The 26452-nt window shown below is 31.8% G+C and overlaps 1 protein-coding gene across 1 annotated transcript in view; it reads right to left on the reverse strand.

Moving 5' to 3' along the window:
• LOC111004435 (A disintegrin and metalloproteinase with thrombospondin motifs 7) overlaps window positions 1–24024 on the reverse strand; it is a 64026-nt gene extending 40002 nt beyond the window's left edge. Inside the window, exons 1-2 of the mRNA XM_022275466.2 lie at window positions 23732–24024; window positions 3014–3354 (exon numbers count right to left, since the gene is read on the reverse strand). Coding sequence (XP_022131158.2) covers window positions 3014–3200 — 187 coding nt within the window. The 5' untranslated portion in view covers window positions 3201–3354; window positions 23732–24024. The remainder of the gene's footprint in view (window positions 1–3013; window positions 3355–23731) is intronic.
• Window positions 24025–26452: the final 2428 nt, after the last annotated feature.

The following is a 26452-nucleotide window of genomic DNA, read 5'->3' on the forward strand; positions in this document are numbered from 1 at the left end:
CGAAAACTACCTCTTAACCTAAAAATGAATTCCAAGTACTTAAAACTACATGTTACGCTTCTCTAATATTAATAATAATTATAATGCATTGTAAGTTTTGCTTTTGTGTTGCCTAGAAGTGATAGCTTGTTAGTGATAAGGCCGCCCGTTGTATTCCTTATGATTTTTGTTACTTGTTTTTCTTTTAATGTAACGAAGATATAAATATATAGAATGAATTAATAATACCCCAATTGTTAAGTACAAGCATCCCAATTATGCCGAATTTGCACCATAAATCTGCTATAAAGCAGACATTTTGCACGCTATTATTCAAGGCAATAAAAATATATAATATCCAAATAAAGGAATATTATGTCATTCATTGATACCTCTATTTTTTTATATAGTAAGGGGGCAAACGAGCCTGCGCCTTTAAGGGACTCCTCCCTTAAAGTTTCTCTCTCTCCTCGTTTGCCCCCTACGCTCGAATTTTGAATTGTTGGAGGTCGCATCTCTCAGGGAAGACGGTAGTCGATTCCACAGTTTGCTAGTTCGCAAAAGAAAATGCCTTTTGAAACGGACTGTGGAAGATTTCCAGCCATCAAGGTGATGATGGTGAAATTAAGTGTATGTGATGATGGATAAATTAATTAATCTATTGGTATAGATATCCTATTCAAGTCACGAATAAAAGGCAAACAGTCCGTCTAATAGTATTTATTTACTTTGTTATTGTAGTGTTATGATCTAATATACATATACCGTCAATAGTTGCGGCGTATGTCAGACACACTTGCATATTGGAAAAAAATAAATCATCACACAACATATACGAGGCCCAGACTTTAAAGGGTTATACAGTTTTATTAGCTATGTATGTATATATGATTTTGTCTATTATTATTATTTATTACTAAACACTGGTAATCTATTAATATTGAGATGTCATCAGTGCCTCGATCTTTACAGCCTATGTACCTATAAGAATGTTACATCTCAAATCGTAGCCTTCGTGATTTCTTATTGGTCATGGTATTTTAGAAACGCGATATAATATGGTATAAGAAATATGATCTAGAGGTCTGGAAGGCTGACCTTCAAGCTTTTACTCTACAACGAATAAACTCAAGAAATAAGAACCCGGTAATACAACCCGAGCAATTTTATTAAACACTTTATTGAATTTATCTTAAACATACTTCAAGTATTTTATTATTAACCAATTTATTTGCGTATAATCGTTTATATTCATGAATATAATTGATAAATAAATTGCTCAATTTGGTTAAACATTCTTTAATTGAAAAGTTTTTAACAAAACCCTGATTAAATTTGTTAAATTGTTTATTGTTCATATTTTTCGTGTATTACAGACTCCGTGTTACATTAGGCTATGTTTTTAATAATTAATATGATTTAGTACGTCTCCTCAATAGAATTTGTATCTGTCACGTGACCATGCGTAAGATAATGTCATTCTACACTATACCATTTTTATTACGATAGCACGATACATCTGATCCAATATATTGTTGTCTAGGGTCCATCCATGATCACGGAGGATATTAAATATCTATTTATAATAATCTCATTCGCGATATAAGCACTGTAATTTATTACAACGATCCGAAATATAATGTTAATTTGGTATTAAATTTTAATTTTGAGGCGGTATGCCGTCCACTCCCAAATACACGACCAAGATAATCCTTCAAAGGCAATCTTGGGCCGTCACACGAGACTCGAATCCAATTATCAGCATTTCAATCCTTGTGACAACCACAAAACGACTAAGATTAGATTTTACGAGTCCGTAAATTTAACATAACTTGTCTTCTGAAGCGTCAGTCTTAATTGCTTACGGTTTTTAATTTTAACCCCCGACAGAAGATCTTTGATGTGTGTTTATCATTTACCAACCGACTATCCCATGGATACCCATTTGGTTAATGCATGCATTGCCGGCTTTTAAAGGAGAATTACGCTGTTTTTTAAGTTTGTTCTTTATTTGGGAGACCTCTGGGGTAAGATAATATCATAAGTTAGTAATTCTTTTTTGGGGAAAGGGATACTCTTCTTTAATAAAATCCCAGAGGCTCTTTTATCTCTGCCTTTTAATAAATTTAAGAAATGTATTAAAGAAAAGCTGTGTAAAAAGGCTTACTATAAAGTTATTGATTATCTAGTTGATAAAAGGGCCTGGGACTAGTGCTGGGCAGGCTGCCTCTAATTAATTTGATATATTTGTTTTAAATATTGTTTGATGATTTGCTTTTTTAAAAGAGTACCGAGAGTTTTTTACGCCGGCTTTTTCTCTCGGCCTACACCCTCTGTCTTTGCCGATGAGTAGGGATGCCTACAAGTTTGAATTGATTGACGTGGAATAAGTGATACCTAGAAGATCTTATGTTCCAAAATAAACGTATTTTATTTTTATTTTTAACTTATATTGGTAAATTTATGCATAATTTAATTGATTATCTTTGTATATATATCAACCCTATGTGGCTGACAAATGTCTTCTATTTCTAGGTCTAAGGTCTGTTTCCCTGCTTCTGTTTATTTGGGAACAAGTAGGATAACCAAGTTGCATAGTTGCTGCATACTTCCTACCTAAGTAACGAGTAAGGTACAGCGCGCGAGGTCCGTTCAGTGTATGTCGAATTTATTAATTTTAGTTAAAAAAAATATATTTTGTGAGAACTCCTAGTATTACTAACGTATTTAATAACAACCTTTTCGACTTAGCTCCTTCTCTAATAAAAGTTTTTCTTAATTATGTGACCGATTTTACTTCAAACATTTGGTGCAAGTTAATGAAAGAGGTAAATATAGATTGACTGCGTTACGAACTGCCAACAATAACAATTTACAATGTTATAAATAGATTAGAACATAATTTAAATATTTAAATTATAGTTAGAAAATAGGTATTATGTAGGTTTAGGAATAAAATTAAAAAATTAAATTATCATTTAAAAATGAATTTTGGAGATTCTAAATTTAAAATTATCGTAAAAAAGCAACTTACCGGAGTGTATAAGGTTTCTTATGCTATCCTGAATACTGTCTTCTACGTCACCCACAACTTGCGCTCTCAGCATATCTTCGGGTATGTTTTTCGCCGTACAACAGACTATTAACACTTGGAAAAGTAATAACTTGAATAATGATCGTCGTATATCCATCTTTCTAAGAACACAGTCACTAGTACGCATCTTTATGTACCAATGCTGCCTTTAAAATGCTACGAATTTGGCATATCGCCTTTCTTCTATAATTGTCTATGGGCAGCGCGCTTTCTCGTGCTTCCGATACAAAACTAATATTGATTTTGCACTGTTCTTCTTATAGACTATCATTATAAAGTACCTGTAAAAAAGAACAAAGGTTAAAACTTTTGCCACTTCCATTACACGATCACAGATATATTGATAAATATACCTATAAATAAATAAAAATATTTATTTTAAAATAAATACACTTTCACTTTTGTACAAAAAACTAAAAAGCATCTACTAAGAAAAATTAATGCAACACGTTATTCCCCCAGCGAGGTAATTTACTATCTCTCAAGTGCTACATATGTTATATAATGCTTCGTTATTAGGTAGATAACATTATCTCCTATGCCCACTCAACGTTAAAATTGTAAAGTAAATACAGAATTAGTCCACATCTTACATGATGTAACTTCAGCCTTATCATTTATCACGATGTGACATTCGAAAATCTCTTTGGTCCGCCGGTAATGTTCTATAGAGGTCTCGTGCCAAATCGGGCTGACTGACAAGCATGTCTTACCATAAACTATAAGCGATTTATTACCAAAGGTTTTGGATGTGTTTTACATAACTGTAATTTAAACTTTTACCTGTTGACGCAACATGAGTTGCTCTCTAAGAAAAAAGACGTGTCTAGGAGTGAGGGACAGAAGGGCGGGGCACGTGCCGTGATAAGCAGGCGCCAGGCAGTGTGGCTCCGATAGTTTTTTGTTTCTTTTCGGAGCCGGGTGGCGCCATGACAGATTGTTAGCGTTCCAGTGGTTTTATGGGTCCAGTGTCATTAATTTTACGATAGTATAATTTTCCTGCTCATAATGCGCTGCGATATGCGCAATGACTTTTACTTTGATTGCCTTATAATTGCTGTTTTATGAGTTTACAGGGCGGGGTTTTAAGATTTTTACACTTATACGAAACATAGTTTTTACGAATTAGTTAAAAGTTAAAGTATTTTTTAAAGAATAATGACTCTAAATACATTTTCACTTATTACATTTCTTTTGAAGTGTATGTATGTCAAATGAAACTAATTAATGAGTTATAAAACTGGTAAAAACCTTATCGTCACAAGCAGACTATATCAATCATATTACATATATATAGCTATAGTTGTATAAAATTGTTGCCATGTGCTAACAACAATTAAACATCTTGTGTAAACTTTCATTCAATTCAGAACCACACACTTGAATAAATATACCTAATTACCTATTCTATTAAATTCAGTAGATTAATTGTAACGCAGGCGTAAAATTTATACGTTGCACGCTATCTTTACAACTTTTTCCAAGTAAAACAAATTATATACAGCATGTACTAAAAGAATGTAAAATTGTAAAAATAATAGTATAAACCCAAGTAATAGTGTGCCTTCTGCTGGTTTGCCCCCTGTTCTATAAAAAAAACCTACATTACAAATACCGTAAGGCGTCTATATAGAAATATTATGGCACATTTTTAAGATCAGTTCCCTTGATTTCGATCTCTTAAATAGACCTAAGCATCTCTTTAGTACAACTTCAACTTGAGATACCTACGGGAGACAGTGATGTTACACTTTATTTCTAAGTGTATAGCTACATGCCCACAATGCCAAAACCTACTAGGTACGTATATTTTGCCTAGTGTACTTAATGTTACGAGCAATTATTATATTTCTATATAAATATATATGGAACCTTAGAAAAGTGACAGCGCTCGATCTTGATTCTTAATATCCTTAGGTTTCTCCTAGTCCTAGGCTCTTTGGTCTTGCAGTTTACTGAGTAAATTGGCTTGATACCGTGCTGTCACATACTGTACATAATTCGTTATCTTTAAGTGTGTACATCCTAATCTTAGCGCTGACCTGGTTAGTGTCTAGACTAATAATGACGTTTATCCTAGACGCCAAACTCTTCCCAACGAATTAAACAATAGATAAAAGAGATTTAGTGTTAGATAATTGAGGCCATCATACAAGATAAGTTTTTGTGTTCCTAGGCTTTTTTTTTTTTTTTTTTTTTTTTTTTTTTTGTTTATTGAGGGGAATGCATTTCCGCACAGAGTGTGGGACTCGCTCTAAAAGCCCTACCCACTAAACCCCTCCCACCAATCAAGTCACTGTTGGGGTAACTTGGGCTCGCGTAAGCATTCTACCAAGAGACCCCGTGACTGGCTGCTGTAGCAACCATCTTCCATTACATTGACATCGCCTGAGAAGTCTTTACAGAAGGGTTGCAATTTCTTGCACCTAACACGTGATTCGCCACCATGTTCTCGCTTGCACATATAACACAATGTGGTGCTTCGTCACATCTGACAGATTTGTGTCCAGCTTTTCCACACCTATAGCACACATTGCTACGGTCCTCCGTGGATGTACATGACGAACGTGTGTGTCCTAATTCCAAACATTTATAACAGCGCAATGGGGGTACTTTTAAAAGAACTACCTCCACCAAACTCCATCCTATTATGCACTCTCCTTCAAGAATTATTTTTGCTATTGCAACTGGGCAATGAAACAAGCACACTTCTTATTCTGTATCGCCTTTCAATGTCTTTACACCTTATTAAATCTGCTGCGCAGTTTGCCTTTTTCGACAGGGCAGCAATTACGTCCTCGGCAGTAACTGCATCGTCAAGGCCTTTAACCCTGAGACACACCATTTTTTCTGGCCTACTAACTCTCGCCATTGTAAGAAGCGCAGCTTTTAATTTACTGGCGAGTAAATCTGCCTTTTCTTTATATGCCTCGCCTTCTATTTCAATAAGGCGCCCACCTGCAGCTGCCCGCCTGATGTTAATGTGACTTATGCCTAACTCGGGTAAAGCTACACTCTTCCTTGCTTTCTTAATAACCTCAGCATATGTAACACCATTTTCCTCAGCTTCCTTTTCTAATGTCACTAGTACTGCTGCTGACCGGGGTACAGTGAGCAATGCCCCTCCTTTGGGTGGGATCGCCTCATGTTGCACTATCTTTTTATTTACTTTCCTCGAAACAACACTAGCCCTACAACCTGGGCGTGTAGTTCCCTCCGGTGAGGTCTGTAGATCCAACGTCTTTATCGATTGATCAACTACTGTTTGGTCCGACTTCGACTTTAACTGTTTAGGTAAAAGCCTATTTTCTATATTCGCCAATTTTTTCTTCAAAAGTTCCTCAGTTGAATGCATAATTTCGCTTTTCAGATCTTTCCCAAATGATTTTAAAACCTCCGTTAGCCCTTCAGCACCATTATCAGACCGGGCTAGAAGCTCCTTCTTAAGTACCTCTATCTCTTTCTTTGATTCCTCCAAGCGCATCTTTACCCCAGTATACTTCGCTTTTAGGCGAATAACTTCCTCCGATTGATTTTGTAGAGGAAGATATGTAGCTAATTCTTTGATATCCCTCGCTGCTGCTTTCATTTCCTTTACATACTTTGGTTTTGTGTTTCCCGATTTTAATGCAAGCACACCAATTCTTTCAGATAGTCGAAAAACCCATTCCTTTATTTCCTCCACCGAAGATTCTTCCTGTACATCTGATTCCTGTGTCGCTTTTAATGCTTCACGTGCCTTATTCAAGCCTACAGTAGCAACTTGGATAGTTTTTCTCCATTGTGTCTCCTCTGTTTCCGTGTCTGAACCTGTCATCTCCCGGGTTCCGTCACTCATTTGTACGTCTTCCATTTTTAATAATTGTGTGGTATAACACAAAGAAAACAACAATAGTTTTCCAACTAATTCACCTTCATTAATAAATGACGGTAGCTAACGCCTACCGACATTTTTAAAACACTCACTAATTAATACGCGTACTCAACGCAATATTTTCACGCTCACTCGCTCGCAGCGCTCAACCGGCAACACGTCTTATCTGGTCGAGCGCCCGACGCCGTCTCTCTGTGTTCCTAGGCTTAGTTTATACATTTATAATATTATATTCAGTGTGCGAAAAATCGTTGTAAATATATCAAAATTTTTAGTAATCGCTATAATTTGTGCAGCATGCCACGATCAAAATCGCCGTATACATACTTATAAATTAATCGGGGTTTTTGACAATACAAGGAATTAAGAATCTTAATTTAAATTAAATGCACAGGTTTAGACACATAATATAATTAATTACACCTACCCGATCCTTATGTGAAACATACAAAAAGCATAAATCTTGGCGCCACTGAACTTAGCTAAAAGGAGGTTGCGCCTTGGATGGAATAGCACGATCTCACCCATTCGGTCTACCCATAAGGCAAACGCAACTTTTTACTTAATGCCTTGAATACGTGTACTAAAACAATGAAAGCAACAAAAAGACCACTTAATCCATAATAAGAAACAGTAAATTATATCCCATTATGGATTTCGCGTTGACGTAAAATTGGTGTGTTGTAAAATATTTAACTGCGGCTTTTTTGTTGTATTAATCTCCACTGAAATGACGTCCCGATTTCGATGTCATCATACTTAATGTATAATTTTGGAAGGTATTTGTCAGTCGGTCACATCATTCGCCTCGTCCATCACGATGGTTAGCTTTATTATAGTATGTCAGAGTCTAGAAGATTACCGGGTTTTCCTGTATCGCCAAGACTTTGTAGTGCGTTTATGGCGCGTATGACACTGCTGAGAGGTGTTATTCTCAAAAAGTAAATAGAAGCTACCACAACTCATGAGGCTCTGCGACACATAATCTATTTTTTTTTTATTTGATCACCAGCTCTGGGGTCACCGCTACTATTAACCAGGCGCCGACTTAAATCTTCAATAAGTGCCTGTGCACATGAACCCCAGGGATCAAATTAAAAAAAAAATAGATTATGTGTCGCAGAGTCTCCTGAGTTGTGGTAGCTTCTCTACGGCATATCTCCTTATTTAATTTGGCTTTTGAATTTCGATTTAAAACAATTTCTTACTGGTCTGTCAAGTGAACACTAACACAACGCAAAAGAGTATCTTTTCCATGTGGAACGACTCTATTTATTTTCATAATCCCAGCCGGACAGGTACCATTATTCTATTTCCTATTACTTCTTCAACGCTAATCATTTCTCAGACTTTTACTTAACTACTATAATAACTTTCTTAGAATTTAAGGACGTATGGGAGTAGGTAGTTTAAGTAATTATAGTGTTTAACAGATACTTGTACCTTGTTTGCACTCAGTTGTTATGATTTTCCTAAACTAAGCCATCTAACATTTAAGCAATAAATTCTATTTTGATGAATAATTTTCTGATTTGAATGTAAAATAACTTCAGTAAATTATTAATGATTTTAAATGTCAAATTAATCTCATAAGGTATTTTTATACAAAAAATATTTTTTTTTGGTTTGTAATAACAACGATTTGTATGCCATGAAAGTATCACTATTCGATATTGTATACGTAGGTATGACAATTTGGAATTTAGACAGTTAAAAACATGTATGGAAGATTTTTAAGTACGGATGTTATATTAAAAATTATCCTTAAGTTCTTTGTTTATAATATCCGCGAAACGTATGAACGCAATTATAATTCTATTTGATAAAAATACATATAGAGCCATAGAATTTTACGATCTATGCGACGCAACCAGTTAGTTAGACATCGGAGACTAGGCGGTCATTGCGCTATTAGTACAAGAGTTTACAATAGAGTCGTGGGACGCCTGAGGCATCCGTCATTCCGCTCCTGTTGCTTTGTTTGATACGGGTAGCGCATACCCGTTTATATTATGATCTATAATCTTTTAAATTTCAAGTAATATCATTTGAGGTTGTGATATAAAAAAATTAAGGATATTAGTACAATATATTACAGGGGAAGAGCTAAGAATGTCAGTGAGATTGAAATTAAAACGTATGTAATATGCAGTAATGCATTTTATATAAGTTATATATATAAATATTAGAGTATAGGGTAAACGAGCCCATGAGACGCCCAGAAATGGCAGTTATCACAGCAGTAGCATGTACCCCCATTTTAGTGATTCCGTTGCAGACCTTTGACAGAGGAATATTATCTTTAAAAAAAAGGTTTGAGCTCTCGATCTTCATTTAGAGCTTATTTTTCAGTTCGCTATCTATATATATATAAATATATTGTCACCGTTTGTCTTGTCAGAAAGATCATCCTTTTTTAGGTAATAAGTCGTCAAGCTACATTTATTTGTTCAAGAAGTAAAAGAAATTGGCTAATGACTTGACAAAAATGTAATCGATTCACGATTATTTGCTCAATTATAAAAATATATTAAAAGTATGTCGGAAGTTAAGGAATCCCTAAGAACATGGACCGGTTTGACTTCTTTTTGCTCAATGTCATGCGCAGTGGCACCGGCCGGTGTTTTGACAGCAAACATTAACAATAATGACGGCAAACAAATGATGACTGTCACTATAGAAATTTCTTATTGTAAAGAATTCTGACGCAAAAGGAACTAGGAAGACAATGTACAATCGAAAAATATCCTTTTTGCTCACTCTTCTGGATAATAACGAGTTTAACAAGGAAACCAAAAACCCTTCACCTTCCAAGGTCATTCATCTAGAAAGTTGTGTTGACAATAGTGCCTAAACATGGTTTAATTTTGGTCACTACAAATATGGGAATGACATAAACAATCTGAATAGAATTCACATTCTTTTTTATTATTTTTATTATTCAACGTATTGTTAGGAAATGTTTGATACACAATAAAACGTTTCTACATATAAATTTATTGGTGAGATTTAAAACTTTCTCTCAACTGTTTCAAAAAATAATGTGAAACGTCATACAATTGTAACTTATGGAGTAAAGTTCTAAGGATGTATGGAATTTGGTCTCTAAAGAAAAACGATTATTTTTTTCAAAAATTATATTGAGATCTAAGATCGATTAGAAATAATTGTTGTTAGTTGAAAATTGGATTACCCCACGCGCATATTCAAGAAAAGGATCAGAGAAATGTTATTATGGGACTTCACGCATATGAGAATAAGGACAAAATAACATTATTAATCTAGGTTTCGATCTGAACTAGTTTAAGACGGAGACACAGTCTAATATATTCAGTATTCAATGTACGATTGTTTGTTAAAAAGTCACAGTTCGTCATTGACATGCTGTCAGTGTATGGTATTGTATCAAAACGCGAGTACAGCTAGGAAATTGATACAATGGGGTTAGTGGGTGGGTGGGTACAATTTATGCTAATATACACAGAATTTGTATTTGAAGATCCGTAGAGATAAATTTGGGCTTGTGTTTTTACATTTGTCGCTAATAATTGAAATGCACTCCATCGAGTTATTTATATATAATTACGCTATTCGATCGTACGCATTAAGCTATATTACTTACATAAAAATGAAAATTTCTTTATAGATTAATTATTTTATTAATGATTATTATTACTTATTTCATAGTGTGATTAATCTGTTGTTACACGTGTATATCCACCATTAAGCCGGAAACTTTAATATTACTTCCTTGATCAAGAAATGTAAAAATAGTGTGAGATAAAATAGTTATTTTTATTGTGATCATATTAAAGATAATAATAATATATTAATAACATTATTTAATTTTTAATACCACATAATTGCATGTGGTTTGTGAACTTTAATATAGGTACCTTCATCTGTGCGCTCTAGTAATAATTATTTAATCTTAGTTAGTAATGTTTTCTCAGTAAGCGAATTTTTTTTAATTCATATGAGAAATAAAGTTATTGTAACCGTAATTTATACATAATTTTACCTTCATATCCCGCAGTTTTATTTTAATTTTTCGTTTCTTTTACGCATTGAGTTAATATGTATACACAAACAGAAATATATTTATAGATTATAGATTTAATCAACAGATTATAATTAATTATACCATAGTATGTTACTCCAAGTAATCTGTTGTTACACGTGCTTATCACTCATTAAGCCGGAAATTTTAATTCTATATCCTTGATCAAGAAATGTATAAATAGTGTGGATCCATATTTGGTTTGTGATAAAAATATGACGTTTAAAAAAAATACTAGTGTATTAAAATTATAAAATAATCTTACTTTCAACCATTCATGGAATATAATATAAAGTTATAATATTAATCCAAATCAATACATACCATTGATTAATATCTATAATAATATGGTATATAAGAACGTTAATAACTTAATTGTAAACATACCATGTGTGTTAAGCAATCGAATTTGTTACCCTAAACACGCTTATAATAGAAAAATATTATTTTACTATTTAATATAGTACGTTATATAAAAAGAATGACTAAACGAAAAGCGGCAGTAGAATGGTCAAAATATTTTTTTTTTCTCAAGAGCAGGCAGTCTGTCGAATTAACTTAAATAGTATAATGACTAGTCCATATATGAAGTTTATATAAGTATACTGGTAGCTATGGTAACAATATTACAATGCTTATTAGCTGTAATCGTGATTTATGCATTGCATACATTTCACCTATTAATAATTCTTCTTAGTATCGTTATCAAAACACAGTAGGAAGAGTTCTTAGGAATGGGACATTCAATAAGTTGCTAGATATTTAATGTAGATGTCAAACAGCTAAACAATAGATAATAAACAAAAAACATTTGGTATATACATAAAAAAATATTTAATATAATAAGTTCTATTCGAATTTTATTTTTTAACAATAAAGAGTTTTTCATAAAGTTTTCGACACGTTTTTTGACACGTTTTCCAATCATTTGGTGAAATATAATTTTTAAATAGTGGGGGTATGTCAAGGTCTTCGATTAGCATATATGGCACATTTTTTTAATGTAAATTGTCAATAGAACCGGTTTAAAATAACTATCGTAAATTTGTGATTAAATGGTATAATTCTTATTAATCGTGAATGTTATAAATTTAAAAAATAGACTTTCGTTTTCGTATTGAATTTATAAGTATAACTAGAGTTGCCAATTTTAATATTTTATAGTTTGACTGGTTAAAATTTGCTCAAGTGGTTCCTTGAGATTAGTTTCGACGCCATTACGGCTACTGACACTATGCAACAATATCTGTGCCTCGTCTAAGCCGATGCAGGGTGGGATCATTTCTTGCTCTCTGCGGATTGCTATCTGACCAAATGCTTTCAACACTCGGTGCTCAAAAAGATTTTTAAATAAATTTAAATACTGAGCACATCTGATATCAAGAGGTAAGGAGGTACAAATCAAATTCAGTAGAAGATACTGTAGAGATAGTCACCGACTAAGGAACATGCACTTTAACTTCAAGCAACTAGGAGTTTAAGAATCGTAAATAATTATTGTTGTATAGAAAAGTTAATGTGTGTTTTAAGAGGTTAAAGTGTAAAACACTAATGCATAATACACATTATCAGCCATTCCTTTGGGTCCATTTTTGGGCGTAGGTTACCTCCATATTCATCCAACTCAACATACAGTACTCAATGAAATTCCCAGCAGTTTGATGCGAACACTTGATATTCGTATTAATTAGTTTGTTTAAGATTTGCATGTGGTGGAACACAACAGTAACATGCAATTAAAACACTCCACTCGTCTCGCGTCAACGCATGTTAAGGTCAACCGCTAGTGATGTCTTCAAAATAACATTTACACGATATATAGTTTTAGGGTTATAGCTAATATTTTAACGATTATTTTGCAACCTAATGTATCATAAATGTTAAGGAAAGCTAAACATATTTACGTTTAAGGTAGAGCAAGGTGAGTTTCTTAACGGTTTTAAAGGCCGAGATGAGAAGTAATCCGTAATTACAGCAGAATGAATTAATATTAGTACCGGTGACCTCAGAGCTGGCGTTTTTCTCGCTCAACGAATAATTGTTATTATTTAATGCTGCCAGCATTAAATAAATATACCTACAGGGACCGAACTTTTTAAATGTGTTTTTATTTATTTCATTATAATTATTAAAATTGAAAAATTCGTTATATTTGTGTTGACAATCATATTAAAATATATGTAATATATTCCGGCAGTTTAAAGCTGTCAAAAATATCGATACATGCTCTTCCCTATCGGCGTCTCTTTCGTTGTTCATTCACTACAAATTACAATGTTACGACATGCTAATGTAGGCAATGCCGTCTGCAAACTGATTGGACATAGAATCTATGCGAAAACATTATCTTTTATATCCAAAATTATAGTTTATGGTCTAGTGATGGTAAGGAAATTTGGAGAATTTAGGCTGTATGATTGTCATGCCAGTGCGATTTCACGTCAGTGGTCCATAGACTATAATAAAGGGAGGTCATTCTTATTTACTTATACATTAATGTTATCTATAACTAATCTAGTTCTGATATATTAAAACTAACAAATATGACTCTAATTTTACATTTATAATTATTGTTTCCATTCAGACCAGTAATTCCTGAGATGAACGCTTAACGAAACAAACAAAATTTTTGGACCGCATTAAAGAACGTCAATTTAATAAAGTTACTGAGATATTTGAAGCGCTCAAGACGATTGATATATAAATTAGAATATGGGCCTAAAACATTAAATATAAGTTAAAGTTGTCCAAAACAATTTATCTAGTTTATTATTTGATTAATTTTCGTCTGTAAATCACAGGTTTTATTGCTAAAATTCAATATACGTCTTTCAAAATTCAGTTTGGAAATCACATTGATTTATTTCTATCGTTATATCGAGTAGAGGCCTGACCGATAAAATGAGATTTAATACGTTTCCCTTATTTACGAGCGTGTAAATTCAAGAATTTTATTACATTAATAACTGACAAATTTACACTGGCTATGGGTTTCAACGTGTCGCTTTATGAGCCGAATAACAACACGTATTTATTTGCTGTCTCCACAGTTTAGTTGCATTTATCTTAGGCCGGGAAGAATACTTAATTAATTTGTGATCGTAGAAGTGCGAGATGATAAAAGTGTAAGAAAAGGCTCAATTTTCCATGAGAATAAATAAAGGTTTAAATGTTTTCTTATTGCACCACCAACTCGAGAAATGGCTACATTTTTGCCAAAGGGCTCTTAATATTTCTATTCCTAACAGGAATATTGAGAAGAAACTAAATAAAACTCTAGTGAATGTCACCAAGGTGAATGGCAGAGTGAAATGATTACTAGGATTACGCAATTTAAACAAATGACGTTGATAAATTTATTTGATATAAAATGACTGTACAGATAAGATATAGTAGTTTTCGAAGACATCTTAATTAATTCTATGGTACGTGATTGTGAATACGCAAAATTTAAATTGTAATTTTTTATTCAAATTCTATAAAAACAATGAAATATAAATTTTATTTTGGTACTGAAAAAACAGTGGATAAAATTATTGTTTTATAGATTCATTTAACAGACAAAATAAAAGAAATAGGTACAGTACAATGACTACTTTGATTAGCAGATTAGTCGATATTATTTGTATTTCAACATTGTTCTATAAATTGTTCATGTTTCAAAAGATTTTTTAAAAAATAAAAACATATGTGCAATTCACACATGGTAGAAGTGAAACCTTCAAAAACATTTTTTTTATTATTAATCATATATAAATTAATCATTTTCCATTATCTAAATGTGTGTGTTCTTTTAAAACAGTATATTTTAATGATAAATTTTAATTTATAAGTTTAATATAAATTTTTAATTTGGGAAAAACTAAAACATCGAAAGTTTGAAATTCGATCAAATGAAAAAGCGGCAGTAAAGAGAGGCTGTATAATGCCTGCTATCTCATTTTCTCCCACGTTAAATCATATGATGAATTGATGTTTCTGTCTCTCTTTACCGCTGCATCCGGTTTGAAATCACGACGATTCGAAAGAAGTTTATCTATCTCATTTTCTCCCACGTTAAATCATATGAATTAATGTTTCTGTCTCTTTTTACTGTCGCTTTTTCGTTGCATCCGGTTTGAAATCACAACGATTCTAAAGAAGTTTCACTTCAAAAGTTATTACTTTATTTGAAATTCTACAACTACGTAACTCAAAAAACTAAACGGAGACGGTAATTGTTTGAAAATTTGGAGTTCCCCGTTACAAACATATAATATAGACCAAGGTTAAACGAAAATATAACGATGGATATGATTGTATAGTAAATCCCATCTAGGGTCCACTCCATTTCTTTCTAACGTTTTTGGTGAAGATACTTTTTGTCGGCCACCTCCACAAGATCATCCACCTTCGCCGTGGTCTGCCAACGTATTTCGCTTACAATCAAACACTTTGTTTAGCCTAATTTAAGTTTTTAATGAACTAACTTATAGTGAAACATAATCCATTTTTAATTTTAGAGTAAAATAAACGCTTATTATTATTAAACGTTAGTATTCTGGAAGTTCAGGTCTTCAATGACACTGATTTTGACAAGACTATAAAACGCAAAGAAATAAAACTTGAATAGTTTCTCCATAGATACGGTAAGTCTAGTGGGTGTAATAAAATTTTAAATTAAGATAAGTTGGCTGCAATTGAGAGCGCGTAGGACGTGTAGAGGACGCATAAATCTGTCCTTGACTGTCGGAAGAAAATGGTAAAACGAAGTCTATAGTGAAATGTGTGGGTGGAGGGATTATTTACTAACACAACGACACGAAATTATTGTCGGTCTTTGTCATACCCTAATGAGCTTCTAGTTAGCAACATCTAGAAAGTCTATGAAATATTAATCTAATCAAATATAATATATATTGCGACATTTTAGTTTTAAAAACACAGTTTTGCTGGGACCCTATAGTAATAATCCCCCCAAAACCATAGCCTGCGAGTTGGATTTCTATATCTGTTATGTGCAAACTCTTTTTAATCTGTTATTTAAAGACAAGATAATAATTGGTCTATTTCATTTACATAAAACATACAATAATCCGTTCGGAAGTTTGTATTTCATTCGTAATAATGTTTTTATAAAGTCAAAAATTCTCTATTAGTAGAGTGACACATCTTGAAGTTCATATTTGTCTTAGACACACACAGAGACAGGGCTATATTTATAAAATATACAATTTTAATTATTAATCTCTCCCTAGAGAACTTATATAATATATCACTTGATGTTTATTTTTTTATCTTATCTTATAATATTATGTATCTTAGATTTTCCATTAAATTTAACGTTTGTCTAAGCCCTATTAAAGTAAGAAATGACGTCGTAAATTATTGTCTCTTGCACATCTGTGTAAATATGAACGCGTGAATTGCCTAATAAACTTGACTAAATTGATAAAGTTTACGCCACTATGGGGTAAGTGAATTTATGTAATATACTAACTAGGAAATCAAAACTGAACTTTAACCTTTGAAGTGATTTGCAAACAGCATCTTCGAAAATGTACATTAAAAAGTCAATCTAGGATATGTTTAGAATAAATTCCATACGACACCTGAGAAAACGATTAAAGGAAGTAAACAGAATCAACATGAATGTGGAAGCCTGATAGACACCAAACGCACCAGCCATAGTCTGTAAGTTCAAAACTGATTCTCTCAATTTCAGTGTACGTTTCCGTATCAGGTATTTCTCAGTTTACAGTATTAGCGTTATGTATGTTAAAACTATACTAATAAAACGTTTCGTTAGCTATAGATATAGAATCGGCGTCAATAATAATGTTAATAGTTTATTATTATGATATTAAAAAACAGAAGACAATTCATTTATTATAATTAACAATCAAAATAAATAATATATTGCACACGTAGATAAACTTTAACCCAATTTGTAAATGTATATAAATCGATATCATTGTTCTTTTTTATTTTAATCCTCTTTTTATCACCAATAATGTTTATATTATCTGTCACTCATTTAGTTGTGATAGTTTCCAAGGATAATGTAAAACTAACAATGTTTCTGGTCGTAAACCACATTTTGTTTTAAATGTGGAATGTCTACGTCTATGCTGACCATAGACCTCCCATAGACATTATCCATATTGAATCACCTGCGCTGATAGTTTCATGACATGTTCCTTTTTTAAAATTCGCGCTAACTAGAAATATTTGCAGAAAATATAGTATTAGGTATTACTCTGTGTACATTTATATCAATACATTATTAAAATCAAGTGAATATATATTCTTATAATGTCATTTCAATAATTAGTTTTTCTTTAAAATGGTTCATACACATTATATAGATAAGTATATGTGTACTAGCCGCGTTCTCATAACCTATAAATCTACACGCTCCGCTACCGTAAAATTATTTTTAAACATCACATCTGCTTTAAGACGTATCTTATTACCTTGGCGTCTGCACAAGTTCAGGGAAACTAGACAAGGAAGTTTTATTGAACTACGATATTTAGGCCATCGGGTCAGACACTTCAGATTATTCGTAATATTTATTTTCACTTTTGTATTATTCGTTGAATATTGAAGGCCCGTAATTGTCGTCATCCCTTGTTCAAGTATTTTTTCAATTATTTTTAAAAAACAATTATTGTTTCGTAAGGATTAGAAAATTATGGTGTCGAAACAAATTTATTCAAGCTAAGATTTTCTGTATATATTATTGTTTAGTCAGTATACATTTAAGTTGGCGTTTTGATTTAATTTTATTATTATTACTTATTATTAATAAACTGTAATGTTTTCTAAATAAATTGATGAAGAAACAGATGCATAATTTTAATACAAACATAAAGAGGAAATAAAAGCTAGGAGTATTTGATGATGTGGAATTACCACAGAAAAATAATCAGAGATGACAGACTAGTAAATAATACAATATTAGGAATTTCATACATGAGAATTGAGAAATCTATATCCATGCAAGTTTGCCTTTACAGTAGTAAAGTTTAGATTACAAAATATTGTCTTTTAAATAATAAAATAAATTGCCTAAGTAAGATTTATTGTTGAAGCTGTTTCTATAAAAAAATAACCAGAACGGATAAAATCACGAATACATATTTATATTAAATATAACCATCTGTACAAAATATAAAACAAAGTTAGACATAGTTCATCTCACTATAAATAGTCAAACGGAAGTTGTTTCGGTATTTTCACATTAATGTTTGTCATTTATTAGGTCATTTTAAACGTCAAGGATTTAATATTAGGTCAACGATCCGTATTTTAGTTTTCAAATTTATTAAAGCTTATACACGTTTAACCACATTTATTTAGAGTCTAAACATACGGAAGTCATACAGAGCCCTAAGTCGTATCTCTAATGGCTGACTCTGAGTCATGGATCTTAATACCACTAATCTGACCCCCGATTAATTTATCTTTCTCTATTCAACTTGGAAAAAAGAGGGACATAGTAAAGAAATAGAAAGTGGTGGACCATGAGCTTAACATCAAATGAGTCTTCTCTTCTGCCCGTTTGCCCCCAGTTATATTAAAAAAAAATTAAGACTCCTGAAAGGTTTGTATCGCTTCTGGCCGGATAGACATATATCTATGATTAATAATGTTTGACTAGTATTATTTAATCCTGTGATTATATATGTAACCACATCGGTGTGCTGTGTGATATTTGTTGTTGAAAATAGAATTACATTTTACAAGCGTAGATAGCTTTCATAGCAACGTGTATCACGTGATCTCTTCTAATCAGCCCCTTGATTAATTAGTAGTAGGGTAAAAAATGTAGAAACGTATAAAGCTCCGAATAATTCTCAGTTACTCAATTTACTATTCATTAGTATTCACCCCTTTTAATAATATACTTGAATTAAATCTTCGTTAATATACACGCGGATTAATTGCTTACTGTCATTACGATAATGCTGAAACTGCACACGTAGTACACGCGTAAACCACAGACAATATCAAAATAATTTATGGATTACGATAGACAATAATGTTGAGCATTCTTTCGACCATAATAGTAGTGACAGCACCTTCTAATACCGTTATCAGTTTTTCATTTAAGCGTATCAATTTAAATTTAAAAGGCAATCTTGTGTTATTATGTCTACCTTTTGGTGTTAAAAATAATATTATCTGCATATTAAACGATGGAAAATTACTGTTTGATTGGTTTGAATAGCAACTTTAGTAATGAGCGCATTTATTAATAAACGTGAGGAACATGTATTAAATTCTAAACCAGCTTTTGTAGTTTAAACTGATATTAGTTGATAGTTTAATGTTGTGTTTTGTTGTTGGTTAACGCCTCTTTTTCTCGCCTCAAACTTTCGTTTCAGCCGGTCGACGGTCACTGTTGATATGTTTGCCTCTACCCTAAATTACCCATAAGGCTTCGAGATTTTCTTGCCAGTTCTTCTCAACTGCTCTACGCCTTTGCTTTGGGTGTTGGTAGTAAAGTAATTTTTTTTTAATATTGACGTTTATAAGTTTATGTATTTATTATATGTTACCTTAAAATATGTATTTTAGTCATTTATGTTATTCAATGTTTAATTTGTTAGAAATAGTTACCATTCTTCTCTATTTTGTCATGTATCAAAAAAATGAAGCTAGCGAAATTAGCTTTCTGTTAAAAAGTGATATCACTAATGGAGTTGAATTTTGATACCGATCGTCATAAAATACGTTTCTTTTATATTATGTATATACATAGCGTTAAAAAACAAATACTGTTATCTAACACTTAAAAAAATGTTCTACATTTGTATTCATTTACGTAAATTATATTTATCAATGAACGAGTTACATGAGCTACCTAGATATTTTTTATTTTATTTCACTGCGAAAAGACAACGTTTGTTTTTAACAAAAACACAATGATTATGTCATATAGTTTAAGTAATCGTGCGTTTAGACATATTTTTAAAAAAACCTTACCATATCTTTATGTAACATCTCTGACAATAGTATGTGAGTATTAAAAGGTGAGAACAAAAACTCACAACTGAAGACTTCGGACCAAAACAAATTATTATGAAATATATTTTCATTCGTTTTCTAATTTAACGGCTCCAAAAAAATAGTTTATAAGATAGACCTGCACGTGTGTGATACTGTTGATATTAATAATTAAAATATTATCTATACTTAAATCAATTGATTGAAGAAAGTCTTTGAAACACGTGTGCTAAATTTGGTAAAAGTTTATCTACAAATTTTGCGGAAGCATACCATACCTACCAAGGAAAATATAATTTAGAATGCGTCAAATTTATTCCACACTTTATTAAAAAGAATTACCAGGAATTAAAAATACTGTAGAAATTTCATATAAATGGGGGGTTTGCAGCCGAAATCATGGCATCATACACGTAACTTGTTTTTCTTACGAATATTAAACCTTGATTCGGTTAACAATACCAGATGTAAGCGTGAAGGCCTCGCCCAAGTTCATCCGATCAACGACCGCTTCTTATCATCTCTATGATAAACTAATGGTTAATGTCTGTCATTTAGCAATTTTAGGCAATAATTTCTTATATATCATAATTATTCAAAAATAGCTTTAATAATGTATACTATAAATAGAACCTAGAGATAATTACAAAACTTTTGCAAGACTTCTTTTTAACTCACACCACGTGAACACCACTATGTTTTAAAACGGTTATTAAACCCACAAAAATATACAAACAAACAAAATATCTTTATTATGAATGTCAAAAAAATTAAATTAATTGTAAATTTACATTTACTACCAGTTCGCAACTCAAGGGGGTAGAGCGGGCAAGAACTGGCAAGAAACTTTTCACCACTCTTTTCAGTATAAAATTTTCTAGTAATATTATACAGTGGACGATGTCCAAAAACTGTGAGAAATTTTAGTAAAATAATGTTTAGCGGAGATTATAAGCCCGATATAAACAAATGTTGGAAGCTCGAATACCTTCTAAGCAGAAGAGGGACTGCTAAACTAAAAGCTCATTAAAACCGGTGCTAATCCTTGAGATAAAAGGAAAGAAGGAAACAATACATATCTCGAATTAATCTGTAGATTGACCAAGGAAACGCTGGATAGATGATGAGGAGATGCACCATGATAAAAGAAGCGCAAGGTCAAGTACGTAGAAAACCAAGACTCAGTTTATGTGGCTAGGCAATAAGTACAGTACGAAATCAAAAGAAATGGTATATAGAATATAGATTTCGATTTTTAATTACTCAATTTTCACTTCTAAATTAGCATGAACACGGAATGAATAGGTAGATTCCGAGTTAACAATAAGAGGGTTCTAATTAGAAGTCGATATAAGCTGTAAAAACAATTACAACTGTTCTATTGTTAAATTAGTGTGTCTAGAACCTAAGCCGGTAACCTTGGGTGGGAGCACAGATGAGTTCAGTTCACGGCGAGGGCTGCTTTAAGTACACGAATCCATTTAAACCATTTCACTGACGTAAGTCTTTCTAGGCAAGGTTATTGATTCAACATTTATTACGAAATAGAAGAGCTTCATTTACTAATTTATTTATTTAGAATTTACTTAAATTAAATTCTAAAATATTCACGGAATTATTGATAAATAATATATAAATTTAAAAAAAAACATGAAGCAGGTTTTAGGTCGGGCATTCTCGAAATGGGAGTATCCACTAGCGGCACCACAGAGAATAAAGTTTTATCCATTGCCAGACTATTACTCTACTAAAAAGGATATAAATATACGTGTCAAGACAATAAAATGCTTTAATTAGTAGACTGGTCTGAGGATTGAGAGTAGTGACTAAGAAACTTATACTTCATGAAAGTACTGCAAAATCGTTTTAATTGATACTAATAGCGAGGATGTGTTATCATGGCCTATATTGGATACGAAATTGATGAAATTGCTTATTTATTGCATGACTAACGAAAAGTGTTGTTTATTTAAAGAATTATTTGAGTGATCGTTGGTTTTTAAACAACTCTCGATTAATTTAAATGTATGTACCGAAATATGAAATGAATTGGGTTTTTAGCGTTTATAATGTCTATAAAATACTATGTTACAACATGTTGCTAGTTGCAACCTCTTAGACTTGGGCTTTGGATTTATGTGTTTGTTTCACATGTTAAGTTTTTATATTGAATGCCGGTTTTATTTTCAATATACGAGTTTTTGTTACATAGAGTGCATAGACAAAAAGTGCACAGCCGGGGTTCGAATCTACGAACTACGACTACAGGAATGACAATAGCTCGTTAAAGACACTATACTAGTGCAACACTGCTATCGATCGCTAGCGATCTGTGATATAAAATATGTTCTGTACGAAATATTAATTGAAAAAATCTTAATATCCACGAGTTTTATGTTAGACTATGCTGGATATTTCCAGCATAGGCTAATACGCAATGCAAATTATACTGTATACTTTTCTTTCCAATAAATAAATACAATTTTTTTTATTTGATTAGAACTTTCCATTTTGACATTATTTAGCCGTAATTGTGTGTTAAACCTTGGGAGGTTAAGTGGCATAAATTTTTTGCAACAACTAAAATAATATTTTTAACAGAGACAACTGACTGTCTCAGTAATCTATACTTTAAAACCATTTTCCGTTGAATGCAATTAGCACATGTCATGTCATTCACCTACGAGCTATTTTTACGTCAATTTTTCGCAACACATCTCTAAACGTTCAATTAACTTCTAATTTCAATAGTTGAAAATTAATTTTCCGTTTACTATTTACAAAATGGGGCCTCTTTTTATTGCTCTACATTTTAACATCACTTGTCTGAAGCGACAAAAAAGAACGAATGATTTTAGTAATTCATTACTGAAATCTTCGTTCGATTTGTATAAATAGTGCCGACTTTAATCTTTAATTAGTAGTTTTTATCAAATACAATGTTTAATGAAGTTATAAATACATATACAAATTTTGACCTTTCTTTGTTATCACATATGTTATCATGTGTCAAATGTCACACAGGCCTAATGATTAAAAAAGTTGATTATGTTTCGATCAGGGAAATGTAATAGTTTTCCTTGAATTAACGGAGAGAACTTTCTCTACAATATAACCGTGAGCCACTGAACTTGTGGTTCAAAATACCATATGTACTTTTTAGACAAAACAGATAAATTTAATATAATTCTGCTTAAAACTAGACCACATACATCTCTATCACATACATACCATGTAAAATAAATACCTAATGTTCGAAATTAAATTGATTTTATTTATAATGCTAAATTCATAAATATATAGAAAAAAATACATTCTATTACAGACTGTATTACTAGGTTGGTAACCAAGTTATAAATTTTGAATTTTTATTTCTTTTGCATTTCTTATCTAGAGTTATAATAAAATGTTTACGTCAAAAAGAATTCAACACAATTTTAATTTTATTGTCTGCCCAGATGATTCCGTCTCCGATTCCGATAGATATTAATTAATAATAATTTTCATCAACATACCTCACACACAAACTAACCTCTATCCTTAACATATAAAAATATATATATTAATAACATATTAATTAATAAATATTTTCACCAACATACCTAACACACAAGCTAATCTCTATCCTTAACATATAAAAATATATATTTTCATTTAACAGTGCTATAATATAAAAACGTAATATATATTTGTTAATACATATTACTTAAATATTTTCTTAATAACTTACTTGGCTTAGAGTTGCATATTGTCACTCATCCAGTTGACAGAGACGATCCTTAAAAGTAAAAAATTTCGCGACGCCCCGGTTACTAAATTATTCACTCGGAACAGTCGATAGTAAAAAAACTAAAACACGTGTTTATGGTTCTAACGAAAGTGTTTGATAAAATTCGAATAATTGGTTTATATAGAATCGTGAATACGTTCGGAGTTCGTATCGGATTTGCCCGTGGAGCGGAGCGTACGACACGGCGAGTTGCGAACCACTGGCACGTTACACGGTGTGCGCCTGCTCACCGAGACAGCCCAACTACTGTTTCGCCTTACAGTTTTTCAATTTTAACACATAACACTTTTCCGAGGCGCAGATTTACCGCGCTACTCCTTCAATATTCATAGTTAGTTCAATCGAAAACTGTGTGAGAAAATTTAATTTAATTCTTTAACCATATATATCTTCTACATAGCTAGCATATTAAGCTTAAGACGAGTGGCTATCGATTTACTATGAGGTACAAATGAATTTGTAAGGAGTTAAAAAAGTCTATTGAGAAATTAAATTTGAATTAATTACATTGAATCTCGCTCAGCGCATTATAATCATTTTCTGCGCATAGAAAAATTCAAGACTCATCGCAATGAACAGTAGAGAATTGGAGAAATCTAGAATACAAAGACAAATTTATACTGAAAGGCTACTCTTAAGCACATGTAAAGTTTTAATTACTAAGTATATGAAACTTTGTATTCCGCAACAAAACTGTAACCAATTACCGAAATAGACTTGTTGAAAACACTTCGCCCTCGTTTAATATAGTGCTATGAAAATGTATGATGCCATTAACTGGAAGGTCAGGCGCAGACGATGATGTCACCAATCAGATCACAACTAATTTATCGACACCACTTGCTGGGGATTAGGGTCCGAAAATATTCGATTACCATCACTGTGAGACCTATTACTAAATTTATGGCTTAGATAACCTTAACAATGAGGTATCTATCAAAACCAAGATTGCATCTACACTAATAATTGTTAATAATTTTGTGTAATGCAGCTAAATATCAAGAGATTTCTATTTATAAAAAAAAGTAGTACCAAAGATAATTAATAGTCTTTGATAATATATTCTTTGGCCATTGTTCACTATAAAGTAATAATTTAACAGGCTTCTTTTACGAAATATACATGCTAGTGAGCAAATTAATATTTTTCTTCAAAATATTAAGTTTCTTTTATACATGGGAGTATTTGAAGAAAATTAGAACATTACCAGATTAGGAAGTGTTTAATAATCAATTTAGAATTGAAATTTAAAATTATGAAATTCGAGGGCTTTCTTATGATTAACAGCTTGGTGAAGGGTTGTTACATATTTTCAAATTCATTGAATCAAAATTATTATTAAGAATCATAAAAAAACTGGATTTAGTTAAAAAAGATTTTGTCAGTTTTATTTAGTTTCAAAGAGACTTGAGAGACAAAAAAATTAAAGCCTCTTTTTTACGAATTACTCTTAGTCGAATAAACAATTAGAAATTAAACTTAGAAACATTATAAATATAAGTATAAGCGTATATGACTTTCAACCTTGACTTTCGTAGGTTTCAAACTTAGGCTACCTATGGATTTTTCTTTGAAAGTTTGAGACTATCGAATCGTATTGTCAAGTACAAAAGAATAACTAGATTACCTACATGCCTAATAAATGTTTACAGATAAACGTTAAATGGTTATAATGCCATTGGATTATTTAATCCTAGATACAAACTACAAAGTTAACGCCCACATGGACAAAACAATAATTAATTTCATGTATGTAAATGTAAATGTATCTCATAGCACTCATTGTCTAGAAAACAAGTTTATGAAAATAGAAGAAAATCTTTACACTAACTGATGATATATACGACCAGTCGTCTGTTTTACATTTTAGTAACATCAACATTTCTACAAAAAGTACTTAATTTTTTGCGGCTCTGTGCCAAATTATATGATTTACAGCTGCGCCAAAGCGCCACTTACGTAAACTGACAACGCCGTACAAACCAGATAATATAATTAGCTAAAATAATAGGTTATTTTGAACCGTGTGACAGATGCTAACTTGTATTTAACATATAAATAACTTATAAGATTTGCAGGCTAAAAATTTAGTAATGATATGTTTACATTTTCTTAGTGAAAAATATTTATATACATTTTAACTTCTACTTAAGGAAATTAATACTGAAAATTAAAAGTATTATTACATTTACCGCCTGTAGAGATTCTGTCGTGTCTTTATTTCTTTGGTATAAATTCATATTTAGAACACAATTGAATTTGCCGACAAAATTTTAATTTTAATTGAAAGTGGCCAGTTAATTATGACAATGTTACATGTTAACTATTTTTATTTAACTGTCTATGGAAATGAGGGTGATGTTTACTTTTTTAAAAGGTTTAAAATACCAGACAAGTTGCTCTCATGCATGAGTGGCTAGGGCCGACTGGCGCCTATCAATTCCAACAATGAACAAATTACTTCTATCAAGGCTCGTAACTGACATGCCCTACCAAATACTGTCATGTTAATCATATCTATTAGGATATAATTCACAGACATTAAAGTAAGGCATTACGCATGTTGTTCAAGAATTCCATCAAAAATTCGTTTTCACCTCACTTGAACTTAGATCATTTTGTTACGGATGTAGTACCAATAGTTACTTCCAGGAAGGTAAA

This window comes from Pieris rapae, chromosome 5, assembly GCF_905147795.1.
Source record: "Pieris rapae chromosome 5, ilPieRapa1.1, whole genome shotgun sequence".
In the NCBI taxonomy this organism is placed as follows: Eukaryota; Metazoa; Arthropoda; class Insecta; order Lepidoptera; family Pieridae; genus Pieris; species Pieris rapae.